The sequence below is a fragment of the Paramisgurnus dabryanus genome, chromosome 3 (genome assembly GCF_030506205.2).
Source record: "Paramisgurnus dabryanus chromosome 3, PD_genome_1.1, whole genome shotgun sequence".
NCBI lineage: Eukaryota > Metazoa > Chordata > Actinopteri > Cypriniformes > Cobitidae > Paramisgurnus > Paramisgurnus dabryanus.
In genome coordinates, this window is record NC_133339.1 from 5,132,283 (window position 1) to 5,148,393 (window position 16,111).

A 16,111-nucleotide genomic window follows, 5' to 3' on the forward strand; every position below is an offset into this window, starting at 1 on the left:
ATTTATTTTTTTCTGATAAACACAAAAGAAGCTATTTTGATCAATGATGGTAAGCATACAGCTGATTGTAAACATTGACTTCCATCGTGTTTGTTTTCTATAGAAGTCAATGGTTACAATCAGGCAATGAGAAAATTATGACAGAATTTTCATTTTTGGGTGAACTATCCCTTTAAGCTATGCATATATGTCAAATTACTAAACATTAAATCAAAACAGATCAAAATGTGTTTTGTAGCCTAGAGTGAAATACCGTGGTCCTACATGGTTAACTTCTCATCTTTATTATTAAACACATGCTACAGGTGACACTTTTCAAAGTACCTGCTGTGATCGAAACACTGGGAAATGTCAAGGCCACATCTACTGCGGAGTTGAGCAGGACTATCACCATCATGACCCCATCATAGAAGGAGATGAAGCGGAGAGCGGACTCCTTCAATATCCTACACACGTCCACCATATTACACTGCTGCCAGAAAGAAAAATATAAGTCACATCAAGAAATAAACATTTCCCTGCATCTGTTATGGTAATAAACATAAATAAACATTTCAACTGTTCACAATGACTAACAAACTAAGCCAGACGTGCGTATTTTCCTTTCATAAGCACAATTTTAAATAATTAAGCTTCAGCAACGATCTGTACGTTAACGTTAACTTAGTTGACAACAAACTGAAACGAGAGAAAGTAGAAACAAGAAAAAAAAGTATATAAAACGAGGCACATTTTAAAATACATGGTAATATTGCAAATAAGTTACGTTAATTAACTTGTACCTCGTTAAAGTGGATTGAGTTTACGTTTACAGTCTATAAAAAACATAAAAGTAGATTTAATACATTTACAAAACTGAAAACATATAGGATGTTAGCTGTTTTAATGCTTAATATAGTGTAAATTAATATTCATATCATTTTCAGTCAGGGAGCTCCAGGCAACCGTTATTGTTTGTTTACAGCGATGCTTTAAATCGGTTACAAGGTTATTAAACATTGCCCACATTAATATCATTTTACGACATTTAAACATTAAAAATATAATTAACCCCACTTTTTGACATTTAAACATCGAATATTGTTAAGCACACATTTAAACAATATTAAATACTAAAATAAAATAAATACTATAGCACTTTTACAGCATTTACCGATCTTTAAAATTATACACTAGCCTATATTACAAATCATACAGTATTATTATTCGACATTTAAATATTATTATAAAGCCCACATTAATATAAGTTTGCATTTAAACACTATTATTAAGCCCATATTAATATTGCTTTTCAACATTTACACATTAAAAATATTTAACCAACATTATTTTTTTATAAAATCAAATGTCATTAAACCACATCTATACAGTATTATCGACATTTAAAAGTATTATCAAGTACGGTGTTATAAAGCATACATTATTATTATTTTTATTTAAAATTTAAGTAGTACTAAATATCATAATAAAGCACACTTTTTTTTTTTACAGGAATTGTTACAAAAACATGTATGCAGGTTACAAAGCATCACGATCGAAGATCTCTTGTCAAGTCTAGGAAATTGTATCATATATCGATCCGAAAGTCTGAATAAATGTTAGGACAAAACAACACAAATTAAGTTTACTTACCTGTATGTTGTGGCCAAAAAATGTTAAAAATCTTTCAAGCAGTTCTTCTGGTAATTCAGACCATAATTTATAGTTCTGTGTTAAAAAAAATCAGACCGACTGCTTTAAAACAATGTTTTTAAACATCAATTGGTTTAAATAAAGTTCAGGAATTGGGCTCTATTGGCTAAATTAAATGGTTTCCATTATAAATACTAGCTGTTTACCAAATCCATTACTACATTAACTAATATAGTATTTTTGGACTCACCCCAGTAGGATTTAATGGTATTTCACTGGTTCCTATCTGTCAGATAACATCCGACCAATAGAAAACATTACTAGTAGAGACCCGCATACCCCATTGTAGTTTCAATTAAAACCAATACAATCAAATTAAATAAAAATATTTTATCCAAGAGAACCTCAGTTAAATGAATAGATGTGGTCAAGAAAGACAAGTGAATAAAAGGAGGAAAAAACAGAGAATGCATTTCAATATAAAACTTTATTGAAGATTTGTTTATCCTGGATTAGGATGGAATGATATGAAAAAATGTGACTCCATCTCCATGGAAAAAGGAGAAGGAAATAAAATCAGACAATTAAGAGAGAAAAAAAATCAGTGCTCCGCATCGCACCTGTTCACTTTAAAACCATTCAAAACTCCAGAAATGCTTCAATACCAGTTCACATGAAAACCAACTCGAGATGATTCATTCATTCTACGCCACTGCATTCTTAACACCGTCTGCTTATTTCCAACTAAATAAGTGTGCTTTCAGTTTCACCACTTCTTTCACAACCACAAACAGTTTGGAAAACAGCACTCCGAATGGCAACAGTACATCCCGAATCGCAGTGCTTTCAAACACATCAGCTGACTTCGGACGACTCTGAGGAGCGCTTCAGTCTCGACGGCAGCCGTAGAACATCCACTTTGGCCTATTGATCATTGGCAACGTGTAAAATCTAGCCGAAAGAAACATAAAACAAGCTGACAAATAAACACGCCCGCACTGAGATCACAGGCTGGCCCCTGGCGAAAGGCAATCCCGTGCCCCTAGAAGGATGGGCCATGATTTGGCTATGTGGCAGGTGAGATTCACTGCTATAATTTCAATGTTCCTGGTGGAAGGCTTCCATTGCACAGTCTGTAAAAGCGCAGGTCATTCACCAGTCGATACACTCCCTGAGAAAATGATGGCAGGTCCTGCAAGGAGTGGAAAAGACAACAAGATGTTTACATTTATGCAGACACTTTAAATGGGATCAAAACCACGTGTGGTTTGAATTACGTACCCTCTCTGGTGTGAAGTTTCGGGCAAGCGTTGTGCGTTGATGTGGGTCGAGGCCTTGGCAGCCATTGAGGAATTCTGGCAAGAAGGAAGAGTAGAATGCTTGGAAATCCACGGCCGCCATGTTGTAGAGGGCCAGCGTGATGTCATCCTGCAGGAGATCGTGACTTTTGTGCAGAAGGACTTGCAGGAGAACGTTCGTGAAGTGAAAGAGCATGGCACTTCGAAACAGCTTCTGCAATGCAACGGAGAGGTCAGTGTTAACATAAATTAAGTCAACACCTTTAAAAAATCAGCTTTTTATATCATTCAATGTAGAAAGGTAAAGTGATTATTTATATAAAGTTGTGACATGACATTGGCACTTTATATGGCACATTATGTCATTTTCACCACTAGAGGTCACTAAGCAAGAACCAAAGCTACAGCTTGATGATTCTTTGAAAGTGTGCATGATGGGAGTCATAATTTTCACCTTCACTGTCGATAAAGATCCATCAGACAGGACGTTTAAAAAAAAGGCTACATTATAATGTGAGCCCACAGTTATGACATCACACTATCGTGAGATAAATTGCTCTAACGATACTTTAATGTCTGCGCAGTATCACATGACGTCAAACGCATCTATGGCTAAACAAAGCACTGTGATTTTAAAAACTGTATGTGTTGAAAAATAAATCCTGCTCCATTTCATCTAAACATTCAAGACAATCTCCAATGCTGTGTAAACATGCAAGCATATACCAGTGTATGTCTCACCCTGTGATACAGCTTGTGTTTGCTGTTCAAAACCTCCAGGTAGCTCAAGTTTTGTTTGAAGATGTGAATATCTGGCTGCAGGAATGACTGACCAAACGCCTGAAAGTCAAAGACAACGGTCAGAGATTTCAAACAAAAGAACAAAACAAACCCATGACTGTTAACCCACTATGAGCATCTTTAAAGGTCATTTTATATTACACAAAAATATATATAGTTTCTCATACAAGCACTTAATTACAACGTGAATTTAGTAATATTTTCTTTGTCCCCACTGAAAGTGAAATGAGGATAAAAACGACGATAAAAATAAGTTTAAAAGTCTCGTGTAATGCGCCCCTGATGGATCATGTTGGAATTGCAGGGTGATCATGAGTTGATGAAAAAATAATACGGTATCGCTTTACAATAAGGTTCATTAGTTAACTACATTAGTTAACATGAACTTACTAGAAATGCAATCCCCAAGGAATTACCAGTGCATGAAAATGCAAAAAAAAGGTTAAAAAAGTGATTGGCAAAAATTAAAAAAAGTTTAGTATAGCAGTCTACCTGGCTGTTAACGTGTATTAGTCTGAAGCTAGCATGATTTAACAAAGTTACCATGATGTAATATGAAGCTAGCATGATTTAGCATGAAGCTAGCATGATTTAACATGAAGCAGCATGAAGCTAGCATGATTTAGCATGAAGCTAACATGATTTAGCATGATGTTAGCATGAAGCTAACATGATTTAGCATGAAGCTAACATGATTTAACATGAAGCTAACATGATTTAGCATGATGTTAGCATGAAGCTAACATGATTTAGCATGAAGCTAACATGATTTAACATGAAGCTAACATGATGCTAGCATGAAGTTCACATGATTTAAAGCAACACTATGTAGTTTTTTTACCTTTAAATAATGTCTCTAAAATTATTTCAGTAATAGAACAACTTTTAACTGGACAAATTGTACTGTTGCTGCAACCTGGGCAGCCTCCTAGTTGCTACAAGCACACTCTGAAAGTGGCGGTGGAGGGTAGGAAACACAGCCCCGCCCCTACACCTGCCTGCAGAAGAGTGTCTGATACCAGGCACTGTTGCGATTTTCAACCACATGGGGGAGCTGTAAGTCATTTTTACATGGAAACTACAAAGTGTAGCTTTAACATGATGTTAGCATGAAGCTAATATGACTAAGCATGAAGCTTACATGATGCTTACATGATTTTGCATGAAGTTAACATGATTAAACATGAAGCTAGTATGATTTAGCATGAATCTAGCATGATGTTAACATGATTTAACTTGAAGCTAGCATGAATTAGCATGGAGCAATAAAGTAATAAAATCACATCCACAAATTGAATGAGGATATTTAAAAGTAAGTTTATTATATAGTAGGTGGAGCTACGTAGCGAGTGCTTAACCTTTTGTCCCTTGTCTTCCATTTATATGCATGCGAATGCGTCAGACCATTAACGCAAGCTTGTGCAAAGACATTAAGCATTTCGCTGCGTACCAAAGCATTTGCGTACCTGCGAATTTGTTATCAAGTGGAGACCAGTAGACAACAGATAAGAGTTTGAACTAAGCGCAAAGATGGACGTAGTGTTTCCCGCCCACATTCGAATCATGAATCGATTCAGAATCAATTCTTAGGGTCCGGATTCGATTCGGAAATTGATTCTTGACGTACTGACGCAGTTTAGAATTAGTCAAACAAGGCTGTTCTAGATTTTATTTATTTCTCTTCTGCTCTTGTAAACTCCGCTATGTGCAGTTCGTGCTCTCTTAAGTTGTCCGTGTGAAGCACTGCTCCCCTAGTTGAGTTCCGCCTTTTGGTTCTGATAACGTCACATTATTATTTTGTAAACTAACATTTAAGAATCAATTCTTGCATTTGTAAATCGATTCAGAATCGTAAATCGTGATTTCATCCAAGAATCGATTTTTTATCCTACCCTAATTTGGTCTATTGTGACCGCCTGTTAAGACACCGGTACTCGGCGTACAGGTACTGAACATCTTTATGATGGATTATAAGGGAGGTTTATACCTGCATGGCAGCGGTGAACTGCGATTGGTTCTCCATGTGTTCCTCGGCTCCGGTTCTTTGGACACTGCTCAGCACCGAAGTCTTGAAGAAGAACCTCCAGTTCTGATGAAGAATTTGGAAAAGAAGCTCAAACAGCTCAGCTTTTACATCTGGACAGGAACGCTAAAAAACAAACAGAGAGAAAAAAAATTATTATCAGACAGATCGAAATATTAAAATGGTTTCAAACATACTATTTTTAATCTTCAAATAATGAGGTTCTGTTTATTATAAAATGTGACCCTGGACTACAAAACCAGTCATTAGTCGCATGGGTACATTTATAGCAATAGCCAACAATATACTGCATGAGTTTTTGTGACAGTGCGACAATGTAATAAAACCAAGAAATTTAGGTAATTTTCCTCATGCCAGGCATTCATTCCTCTGAATTGCAGCTGATAAGAGGTCTCTGCATGAAACGGATATTGTTTACACTGAGGGGTAGTTAGAATGCAGAATTAACCAATTGCTAAATTATTTACCAAATTGTTATTTAAAAAAAAAAAAAATTGCAGGTGGAGGAGAAAAAGCTCCAATGAAGACATTCAAAAACTGTTCATTCTTAGTTAGGCCTACTTACATTTAGTTGGTTATTTACATTTATCGTTACTAGTAAACCTGTTGTTTACAATGTTTAAAATGGATGAAAAAATATGTATGGCATGTTTTAGAGAAAGAGAGAAGCCAGAATCAACAAATTTTTGCTGCAAATAAACAATGTTTTATACCTTAATAGGGAAATGAATCCTGAATATATCAAATATTTTAAAAATTCCAATGAATATCTTTTACACAAGTCCAGATAATACAAAAAATGTCATTAATTGATTTTTTGCTCATCGTTTTCCACTCTTGACTGTTTAAGGGTTAAACAGAAAGATTTAGGTTAAGTGTTCTTGGTTGTGGTTTTTAGAGGCACAGTTTCCCTTCTTCTGCTACTATGTCAGGAAATCAGCACAAGTCTTTCAAACACTCTTGAGGTTATTTTCATGTATTGTACCTCTGCAACTATTGGGTAAACCTGATCCAAGCAAAGGCTGAGAATGCTGGGTAATAAAGGTTTGAAGCTTTGCCCAGGCTCCTGAACAACAACCTGAGAAAAGAGAAAGAGATCAGCGCTGAACAACTAACAGATAAACCAAACACCAGCATAATTAACATTTAAACACAATTTACCTGCAAAATCTTGAGGAATTTCTGAACCACGTTGGAGCCCGAGCTTCCCTCCTGCAATATGCTGATGGCCAACTGCTCTCTGAATGAGAAGAAAATCAACACATTAACCATCACCAACCAAAAAAAAAATATTTAGATTTAGAGATGCTGTCGGTTTGGGTTAATTATTCTTTTAACTGACTGACGGTTTAATTGGGAACAGTTCACGTCCCAACAGCTGATAGATAAACAAATAAATCAAGACTATTATGTGAAAATATATCCTTGATATCTTTAATATGGACCTGGATTTTACAGGCAGTCAGAAATATTTAAGACTTAAGAGCCGTTCACATTATAACGAAAAAATATTAGCGTCCACTTCACCGAACGATATAGATGCATTTATGCTAATTCGCTCACGCGCACAGCACTCGCACAAATCACTTGCCTTTAATATTGCATATTTCTTGTAATAAAAATATTTGTAATTGTTTACATTTCACTGAATATGTAAATATGCTGATTGTGTTGCGTTTACACAGCGGGTAACCAGAATCTAATAGTTTGTGTAATGTCTTACCTTTTGGCGTAGTTAATGTAGCAGAATAAAAAGCATTACGTAGTCAATTTCACAGCAACTGCGGTAATTTTATGTTTTAGACCTCAGCAATGAGCTTCATTGTCATTTTAAGTGCACATGCACTTGAACTTTAAATAGATTTGACTGGTTGTTAATGGTTTATCGTTCATCAGGTGGAAAAAAAAGTTGCTCATAAAGTGATCCCAATGATATCGTTCATTGTATCTTTATCGTTAAAGCGGTCTGCTATTCTCTTTAATATAAAACAATTTTTAAAACTATATTTTTTATAGTTATCGTTATAATGTGAACGGCCCTTTATTCATGATCACAATGCGTCGCTGGTGGTTCATAAGTTGATGAAAAAATAATCAATTTGAATTAAATAACAAAAAGTAAATAACCCATTTTTAAATAAAAATCTAAATAAAACTAACAAAAAAATATAAATTTTATTTTTTTCATCAGCATGTCATGTTACAGATTAACACAACACTACAACATGTGAGAAAACTGAAAACTTGTGCAAAACATACAGATACGTTTTATGTACCAATAAAAGGAAAAACGAATAAAGGTCCAATGACAGGTAATAATATTAACTTTGTAAAATACTACTAATAAAAGCATGCAAACATGATGTTAAACATGCAAATGTGCTATTAAATTAAAAAAAAATATTTATTTGACATTTTAAGATTTTAAAACCCTTTTGTTAAAGGATGCTAAGCTCACCTGGTAAACATGCTGAGGAAGGTCTGGATAATCTGCTCGGTGAAAGCCACGCCCATCTGCACACGCAGCGCTTGAAACAGCGTGAGGAAGAAACTGAGCATTTCATCAGTCACATCTAAGATGAAAGCGAAACACAAAAAAACAGAAGGAGAGAGAGAGAGAGACAGAGAACTCAATAAGTCAAAAGCCATCTAAAGGGAACATCATTGGTTTGTTGTTAAAATTTCTTATGATCAAAGTGTTGTAAAGTAAAACATCAACGTTGTACAAAAACCTAGCAAAATGTCATGCCGACTAAAATGTTTTCTAGTTATAGGCAGCTCATGCTCAAGTCATCAAATGACCGAATTCATTGTTTTTCGATGACAACCAAGCGTGTAAAAGCCTGTTCATCTACATAAAGAAAGAACTAGAATGGTTATAAAGATTAACCTCATGCTTTTCTATAGAAAAACAAGCTTGACATGTCGTTACATGACAGTTTTTCAAGAATAGTAACAACATGTTGCTCTTTGCTGACTTAATATGTAAAGGAAGTGTACAGCTAGTTAATTAAGAAGATCATCTGTTTATATATGCATTAAAATATTTTTTTTATCTTGCGTTTAACTAAGACGCATTCTTTTGTTTTATTGCTCATTTTAAATATTTTTACTTATGCATTATTTTCACAGTGCATTTTATAAAGTAATTCCATTTATATGCATGCAAATGCGTCAGATCATTAATGCAAGCTTGTGCAAAAATATTAAGCCTTTTGCTGCGTACCAAACCTTTGATAGATAGGAGGGGTGGGCGGTATGACCAAAAATTCATTTCACGGAATGAGTCATTTTATTTCACGGTATACATGTTTATCATATTTTAAATCTTCTTTACATAATTCAATACCGCACATTCATTGTGAATAATGAAGTACGGTGATCGTCTTAATTAAAATGTGTATGTTTTCGGTATAGATAACGTAAACAGGGAGGGGAACATGGAGCAGCAGCTCATTTGCATTTAAAGAAACATACCCATACTTTTTTTTCCAAAATTGGCCTTATCTAAAAGTTTTTCGACCTGAAACTTCACAGACACATTTTGGGGTAACCCGATCTTTATTCGCTCCAGATGATGATTTACCTGGCTGCTGGATGAAGAGTGGAAACAGAGCCAGCGTCACCTGTACAGACTCCTGCAAGCTGTGGTAACAGATCTGACGTGACTTGGTGGCTTCCCCTGATATACTGTCCACCAGATCCCTCAAAACACACACAGTCTGCTCGATCACAGCTTTACCTGACAGAAGAACATCAAATATGATTATCTGCCACATACATCTCTTACACTTCATCACAGACTGAACATTACAAAGCTTGGATTTGATTTAGCAGCTGTATCAGTAACTGTTGCCCTCACTTGTGTGGTGATGGTTGGGTGGGCGGGGCAGGAGGCGGTACTGCTGAGTGAGACTGCTGATAAGTCGCGCGTGATTGGAGGAGCGGCTCGACCACTGTTGCTCCGCCTCTGGTAGACTGGGCCAAGGCAGCAGTAACATGTTTGACAGAGCCCGACACACGAGGATGTGAGCCTTGAAAAAGAAGCAAAGCAAATGTTACGTCACAAACAAATCCAGATGAAAGCACAAACTGTGCCAATACGAAGCCACAAACCTCCTGAGGTAATCTGTGGTTATGATTCTCTGTGATCAGATTGAAGATATTTTGCACGGCAGGTAATGACACCAGAAACACCGGCCGGACGGTGGTCGCCATTGAGACCAGGAGATGGCACGCAGATATCAATAACTTCTCTGGTACCTGGAAAATAAGTGCAGATGAGTTCAACTAATGTCAGTAAATTGTACCCTGGCCAAAACGTATGACGAAAAATTGGTTACGCAGAAAGTTTAATCTAAAACTCTAGTGACACATTATATCTCAAATGGGAGTATGACACATTTGTTTCAAGAAAAACAAGTCTCTGGGGTCTCTGCTTATTGGGACTGAATCTTAGTAAAAAATTATAATTAAACATATTTTTGGGCAAATTTTGCAAAAGCATTAGTCGCAAATGCAGCAACTGTTGCGAAACAGCTTTTAAGACATTTTAGCACAAACTTTAGAGAAAACAGGAAACTGGAAAATGAGGAAACAAACAGAATACATGATATAACTAAGCTTTTCATAAGATGTACACAAGCATAACTAAAGATCCTTGCACACTGAAATCCGAAAAAAAATTTTTTTCGTATTTGTCTTCCTAAAAATTAATCACACATAGAAAATGTGCACAGTGAGTCCAATTAATCTGTTGCAAAAAATGTGCGAATTCGAAATGTTAAGGCTATTCACTACGAATGAATGAATGACATTAGCAACAAGCTAACTTGCGAATCTGAGCACAAAACTTGTATAATCTTTTATTTACCCTTCGTTTTGAGATTAATTTGTTTTCTAAGCTGTTCTGCAATTATCTGCCAAAAGAGGGCAGTCATGGCCTAATGGTTAGACAGTCGAGTTTGGAACCCAAAGGTTCCAGCTCCGAGTCCTCGATATGTGTGCAAAGTATACATCCGCGACAAAAAATTTCAACGTGGCGCGTACTATTCAGATGACGAAACTTGCATCAAACGCACTGTACGTGGATCCTCACATACAAAAAAATTTGCTAAAAAATTCTAATCTTTATAACGTTGGCGTTATTCACTACGAGTGAATGAATGACATTAGCAACAAGCTAACTTGCTAACCTGAGCACAAAACTTGTATAATCTTTCATGCACCCTTTTTTAGAAATTTCTTTTTATTTTCTAAGCTGTTCTCCAATTATCTGCCAAAAGGGGGCAGTCATGGCCTAATGGTTAGAGAGTTGGGCTTGGAACGCAAAAGTTTCAGCTTCAAGTCTCCGCTACGTGTACAAAGTACATGTGGCTATAAAAAATTTAACGTGGCGCGTACTATTCTGATGAAGAAATATGCATCACACGCACTGTACAGGGATCCTCGCATACAAAGAAATTGCTAACAAATTTGAGTCTTTATAACATTGTCGCTGTTCACTAAAAGTGAATGAATGATATTAGCAACAAGCTAACTTGCTAACCTGAGCACAAAACTTGTATAATCTTTCATGCACCCTTTTTTAGAAATTACTTTTAATTTTCTAAGCTGTTCTCCAATTATCTGCCAAAAGGGGGCAGTCATGGGCTAATGGTTAGAGAGTCGGGGTTGGAACGCAAAAGTTTCAGCTCCAACTCTCTGCTACGTGTACAAAGTACATGTGGCTATAAAAATTCAACGTGGCGCGTACTATTCTGATGAAGAAATATGCATCACCTGCACTGTACGGGATCCTCGCATATTAAAAAATTTGCTAAAACATTTGAGGCTTTATAACATTTTCGTTATTCACTACAAGTGAATGAATGACATAAGCAACAAGCTAACTTGCTAACCTGAGCACAAAACTTGTATAATCTTTCATGCACCCTTCTTTTAGAAATTACTTTTAATTTTTTAAGCTGTTCTGCAATTATCTGCCAAAAGGGGGCAGTCATGGCCTAATGGTTAGAGAGTCGGGCTTGGAACCCAAAGTTTCCAGCTCCGAGTCCTCGATATGTGTTTGCGAAGTATACGTGCGCGACAAAAAAATTCAACGTGGCGCGTACTATTCCGATGACGAAACTTGCATCACACGCACTGTACGTGGATCCTCACATACAAAAACATTAGCTAAAAAGTTCTTATCTTATAGCGTTATTCACTACAAGTGAATGGATGACATTAGCAAAAAGCTAACTTGCTAACCTGAGCACAAAACTTGTATAATCTTTCATGCACCCTTCTTTTAGAAATTACTTTTAATTTTTTAAGCTGTTCTGCAATTATCTGCCAAAAGGGGGCAGTCATGGGCTAATGGTTAGAGAGTCGGGCTTGGAACGCAAAAGTTTCAGCTCCAAATCTCCGCTACGTGTACAAAGTACATGTGGCTATAAAAATTCAGCGTGGCGCATACTATTCTGGTGAAGAAATATGCATCACACGCACTATACGGGATCCTCGCATATAAAAAAATTTGCAAAAAAATTCGAGTCTTTATAACATTGGCGTTATTCACTACAAGTGAATGAATGACATTAGCAACAAGCTAACTTGCTAAAAAAAGGTTCCCGCTCCGAGTCCTCGCTATGTGTACAAAGTACGTGTGGCTATAAAAATCCAGCATGGCACGTACAATTCTGATGACAAAATTTGCGCCACACGCACTGTACGGGGATCCTCGCATACAAAGAAATTGCTTACAAATTTGAGTCTTTATAACATTGCGGCTATTCACTAGAAGTGAATGAATGACATTAGCAACAAGCTAACTTGCTAACCTGAGCACAAAACTTGTATAATCTTTCATTCACCCTTTGTTTTGAAATGTCTTTTTATTTTCTAAGCAATTTTCTGCCAAAAGAGGGCAGCTAAATATCTCAAAATGCTTGCTACAGATGTGAAAAACGCAGAAAATTTAACCGGATCCAAATTTTTATGAGGGACGAAAGTTACGGTATGTAAACATAAATGTATTTATTTTTTACATGCAAAAATTTTGAATGAGAAACACATTGTAAATTGTCTATAGGATTGTACTCAGACTGTTATATTCATGGCACTATTAATATTTTTTTTTTTTACAAAATGATTGACGCTAAATATATAAATAACTTATAGGGTTGTATTCGTACTGGTAAATCTCTAGCCTATTTAAGCAAATATGTCATATGTCAGATAGTGATGCTAATGTAAGAAATTTTTTATAATTAACTTTTTTCTACATGAAATCATAACAATATAATATAAAGAACATGTAAAAATATTATCTTGATATCTTGATACCTTGATATAACCTTGATAATCTCATCATTAGATTATGAGACTTCATACAGGCTTTCACACACATAATTTTAAAAAGTTAATATAAATCGAAATATTTTAAAAATGAATCAAAGACAGCCAGACCACGGTCCCGGCACTGTGTACATATACTGCAGCAAATATATAAACATTACCTTGGAATTGATAAGAGGTGTTGTGGCGGCCATACTTGACGTGATGAGATCAACAAATTGCGTTTGATCTTGACGCTGCACCTCGCTGCAAAACTGAGCCAGCCAATGAGAATACGCCTGCAGAGCAGCCAATGACTGTGCGTGGCTATGAAACACATTAAAAAAACACATTCAACACGTGTCCTGTGCATACGAAAATCTCGCAGTGACTGCGTCTGAATTACTCACACGTCTATCAGGTCGGGTTTGAGAACTGACGGCACGGCCATTTCGACATCGTACAGGCTGATCTGAGAACCGTAACACGACACTTCCACCAGTCTGTAAAGACAAAGACTTCCACCATTATTATGATCCATATTAAGCATTTGCGCAATACTCAAAACTATTTTTGCAAAAAAGGGAAATACTTTCAAATGTGGAGAAAGTGATTGCGTAAGGCCTTTATGCCTGGATAAAAACATGAAAAGCACATTTAGACATCGTAATGTAATAAATTGAAGTTAGGAGCTGACCTCTGCACAATAGCAAGAGCGTCATTAAAGCGACCGCTAAAAACATCACCGGTGAAGAACTCAGCCAGACGTCCCACAGCCTGCAGCAGGGAGCTGAGATCTCTCAAAGCACAATGCAGACGTCTGCAGTCGGCCTCGGCTGTGATGTTCAGCCTGCGACCTGCTTACACACAAACACGTGAAGAAGTGCAAAACCACTTAGCACACTAAACAGATGAACAACAGAACCACTACAAACCTCATTTAACTGAGCAAACATTACTGTTTCCAGATACTAAAACAAGATCAGATGAGCGGTAGTACACGCATACACTATAATTACTATATATACACATTGACTAAATACAATTAATTGACACTATGTGTTGCGGTTTGTGTAAAACTATCTTCATGTTTTAACCTGTCGGTATAACTGACTCGAGCTTGCAATGATATGTTGTGCTTTTATACACACACATACTAATAAAAATAAAAATGTCCCAGGGCTGTAAAGTATATTTAACATGCACTTGACTGAAGAATAGATGCAAAACAAACGAGGAAATGAAGCTGTCAAAATATCACATGACTAGTAAATTCCTCTTTGTGCGTTGATATGTTAAGAAATGAGATTTGGCTACGCAACGACATTTGACTCTTTCAAACTTTAGTAAACTAAAACCATTTTCTCTCCATACATTTTGGCACTATATGAAACATAAGTTTCATCTATGTGATGCTGCATATGATGTCTCTAAGATTCAGATCATAATGAATGGATGAAAACAAAGTGAAACTGACTTGTTCCAGATGTAACAATGAACTGCTGAAGTCCGAGATAAATGTCGAGATCATCCTGGAGAACTGGAAACTGAAACAAACACACACAGTCATGTCAATGGTGAATAAAACAAAGATGGTTAAGCACAAAAAAACCTTTAGCCATTCTGATCAATCTGCAATTCTATTAATTTTAAATAAATAACATTATTTTATTCAAAATGTACTGCATTTAAGTATGAATGAATATGAATATTTAGTATAAATATTCATTTTGTTTGTTCATTCAAATGCACCTTTTAAAAGTCAAAAATAATCAAGCAGTTATTTATTGGCATCCAAAAATAATGTTTACACACACATTTGCTTATTACAACAAACAATGATTTGCAATCATAAATCATTCAGAACTGCTTTGCATTTTCATAACAGAGAATCAATTTGACATCAAAGACCTGCATCCATATTACACCTGCAGTATTACACTTGCCAAAAAATTATGATTGTTTCAGTACAAATGAGAAACACACAGACGCACACACACAGACACAAACAAACATGCACAGACACACACAGAGACAAAAACATGCACAAACACAGACACAAACAAACACAAGCGTGCATGCACGCACGCACACACACACACACACACACACACACACACACAGACATGTCCACAAACACACACAAACAAGCACAAACGCACACACACAGATATAAAACATGTACACAAACACACACACAAGCAAGACACAGACACAAACATGCACAAACACAAGCACACAGACACTTACCAGGACAGAAAAGGTCTGAGATGGCAGCAGCTCCATCACCTTGGCAACCACTTCCAAGCTCTGACGCAAGTATCGCTGCCACTCCGTCTGTTTCTATAGAAACCAGAGGCAGAAGAGAGTTGCATCCAATGATTCCGCCAAACAGAAATTCTGCTCCACCTCATACAAAAGCATGTTTACAGCTGGGTCCAAATCAGCCCACATATTCCTATATAGTGCGCTATTTAACATGACAGCCATTATTTAGTCCACTCATTTAATTAAATCCCATGATGCACTGCAATAAGTGTATAAATGATGTACGGTCAACAGCTAGATGCTACTCATTCACACTTTGGACACAACCCAAGTTTGTTCGGCTCTTACGTCATCATCGAGCGTTTCGTCGTCCAGTTCCTCAAGTTCACTCTGGTTTAATCTGAACTGAATCCTGTTGAGAACTTCTCGCAACAGCAGAACAAGAGCATCTTTATACCTGAACAAACAAGCACACACACAAAAACATTAACACTTTGTTCAAATACAGTAAACGGTAACTCTTTCAACATTAGTTAACATGAACTTACAGTGAATAATACTTCAACAGCATTTATTAATCTTAAAAGCCCATGTGGTGAGAATCAAGTTTTTATTATTTAAATGACTAAGTGCTGTTTTAAATAAGCTTTAAGACAAACCATGTGCAAATGGTTTGAAATTTGAAGCGGTTTAAAATCACCTCGGTTTCCTACTGAAAACAAAATTAGTGTTGCAAATGTGCAGGTCA

The 16,111-nt window shown here is 36.3% G+C and overlaps 1 protein-coding gene across 1 annotated transcript in view; it reads right to left on the reverse strand.

Annotated features, from left to right (window-relative positions):
- Nucleotides 1–2,100: 2,100 nt before the first annotated feature.
- xpo6 (exportin 6) overlaps nt 2,101–16,111 on the reverse strand; it is a 30,651-nt gene continuing 16,640 nt past the window's right edge. The window contains exons 10-25 of the mRNA XM_065278093.2: nt 15,712–15,820; nt 15,346–15,438; nt 14,573–14,642; nt 13,793–13,952; nt 13,506–13,598; nt 13,278–13,422; nt 9,892–10,038; nt 9,638–9,809; nt 9,362–9,517; nt 8,234–8,348; nt 6,937–7,015; nt 6,761–6,853; nt 5,719–5,880; nt 3,672–3,770; nt 2,914–3,144; nt 2,101–2,824 (exon numbers count right to left, since the gene is read on the reverse strand). Coding sequence (XP_065134165.2) covers nt 2,723–2,824; nt 2,914–3,144; nt 3,672–3,770; nt 5,719–5,880; nt 6,761–6,853; nt 6,937–7,015; nt 8,234–8,348; nt 9,362–9,517; nt 9,638–9,809; nt 9,892–10,038; nt 13,278–13,422; nt 13,506–13,598; nt 13,793–13,952; nt 14,573–14,642; nt 15,346–15,438; nt 15,712–15,820 — 2,026 coding nt within the window. The 3' untranslated portion in view covers nt 2,101–2,722. The remainder of the gene's footprint in view (nt 2,825–2,913; nt 3,145–3,671; nt 3,771–5,718; nt 5,881–6,760; nt 6,854–6,936; nt 7,016–8,233; nt 8,349–9,361; nt 9,518–9,637; nt 9,810–9,891; nt 10,039–13,277; nt 13,423–13,505; nt 13,599–13,792; nt 13,953–14,572; nt 14,643–15,345; nt 15,439–15,711; nt 15,821–16,111) is intronic.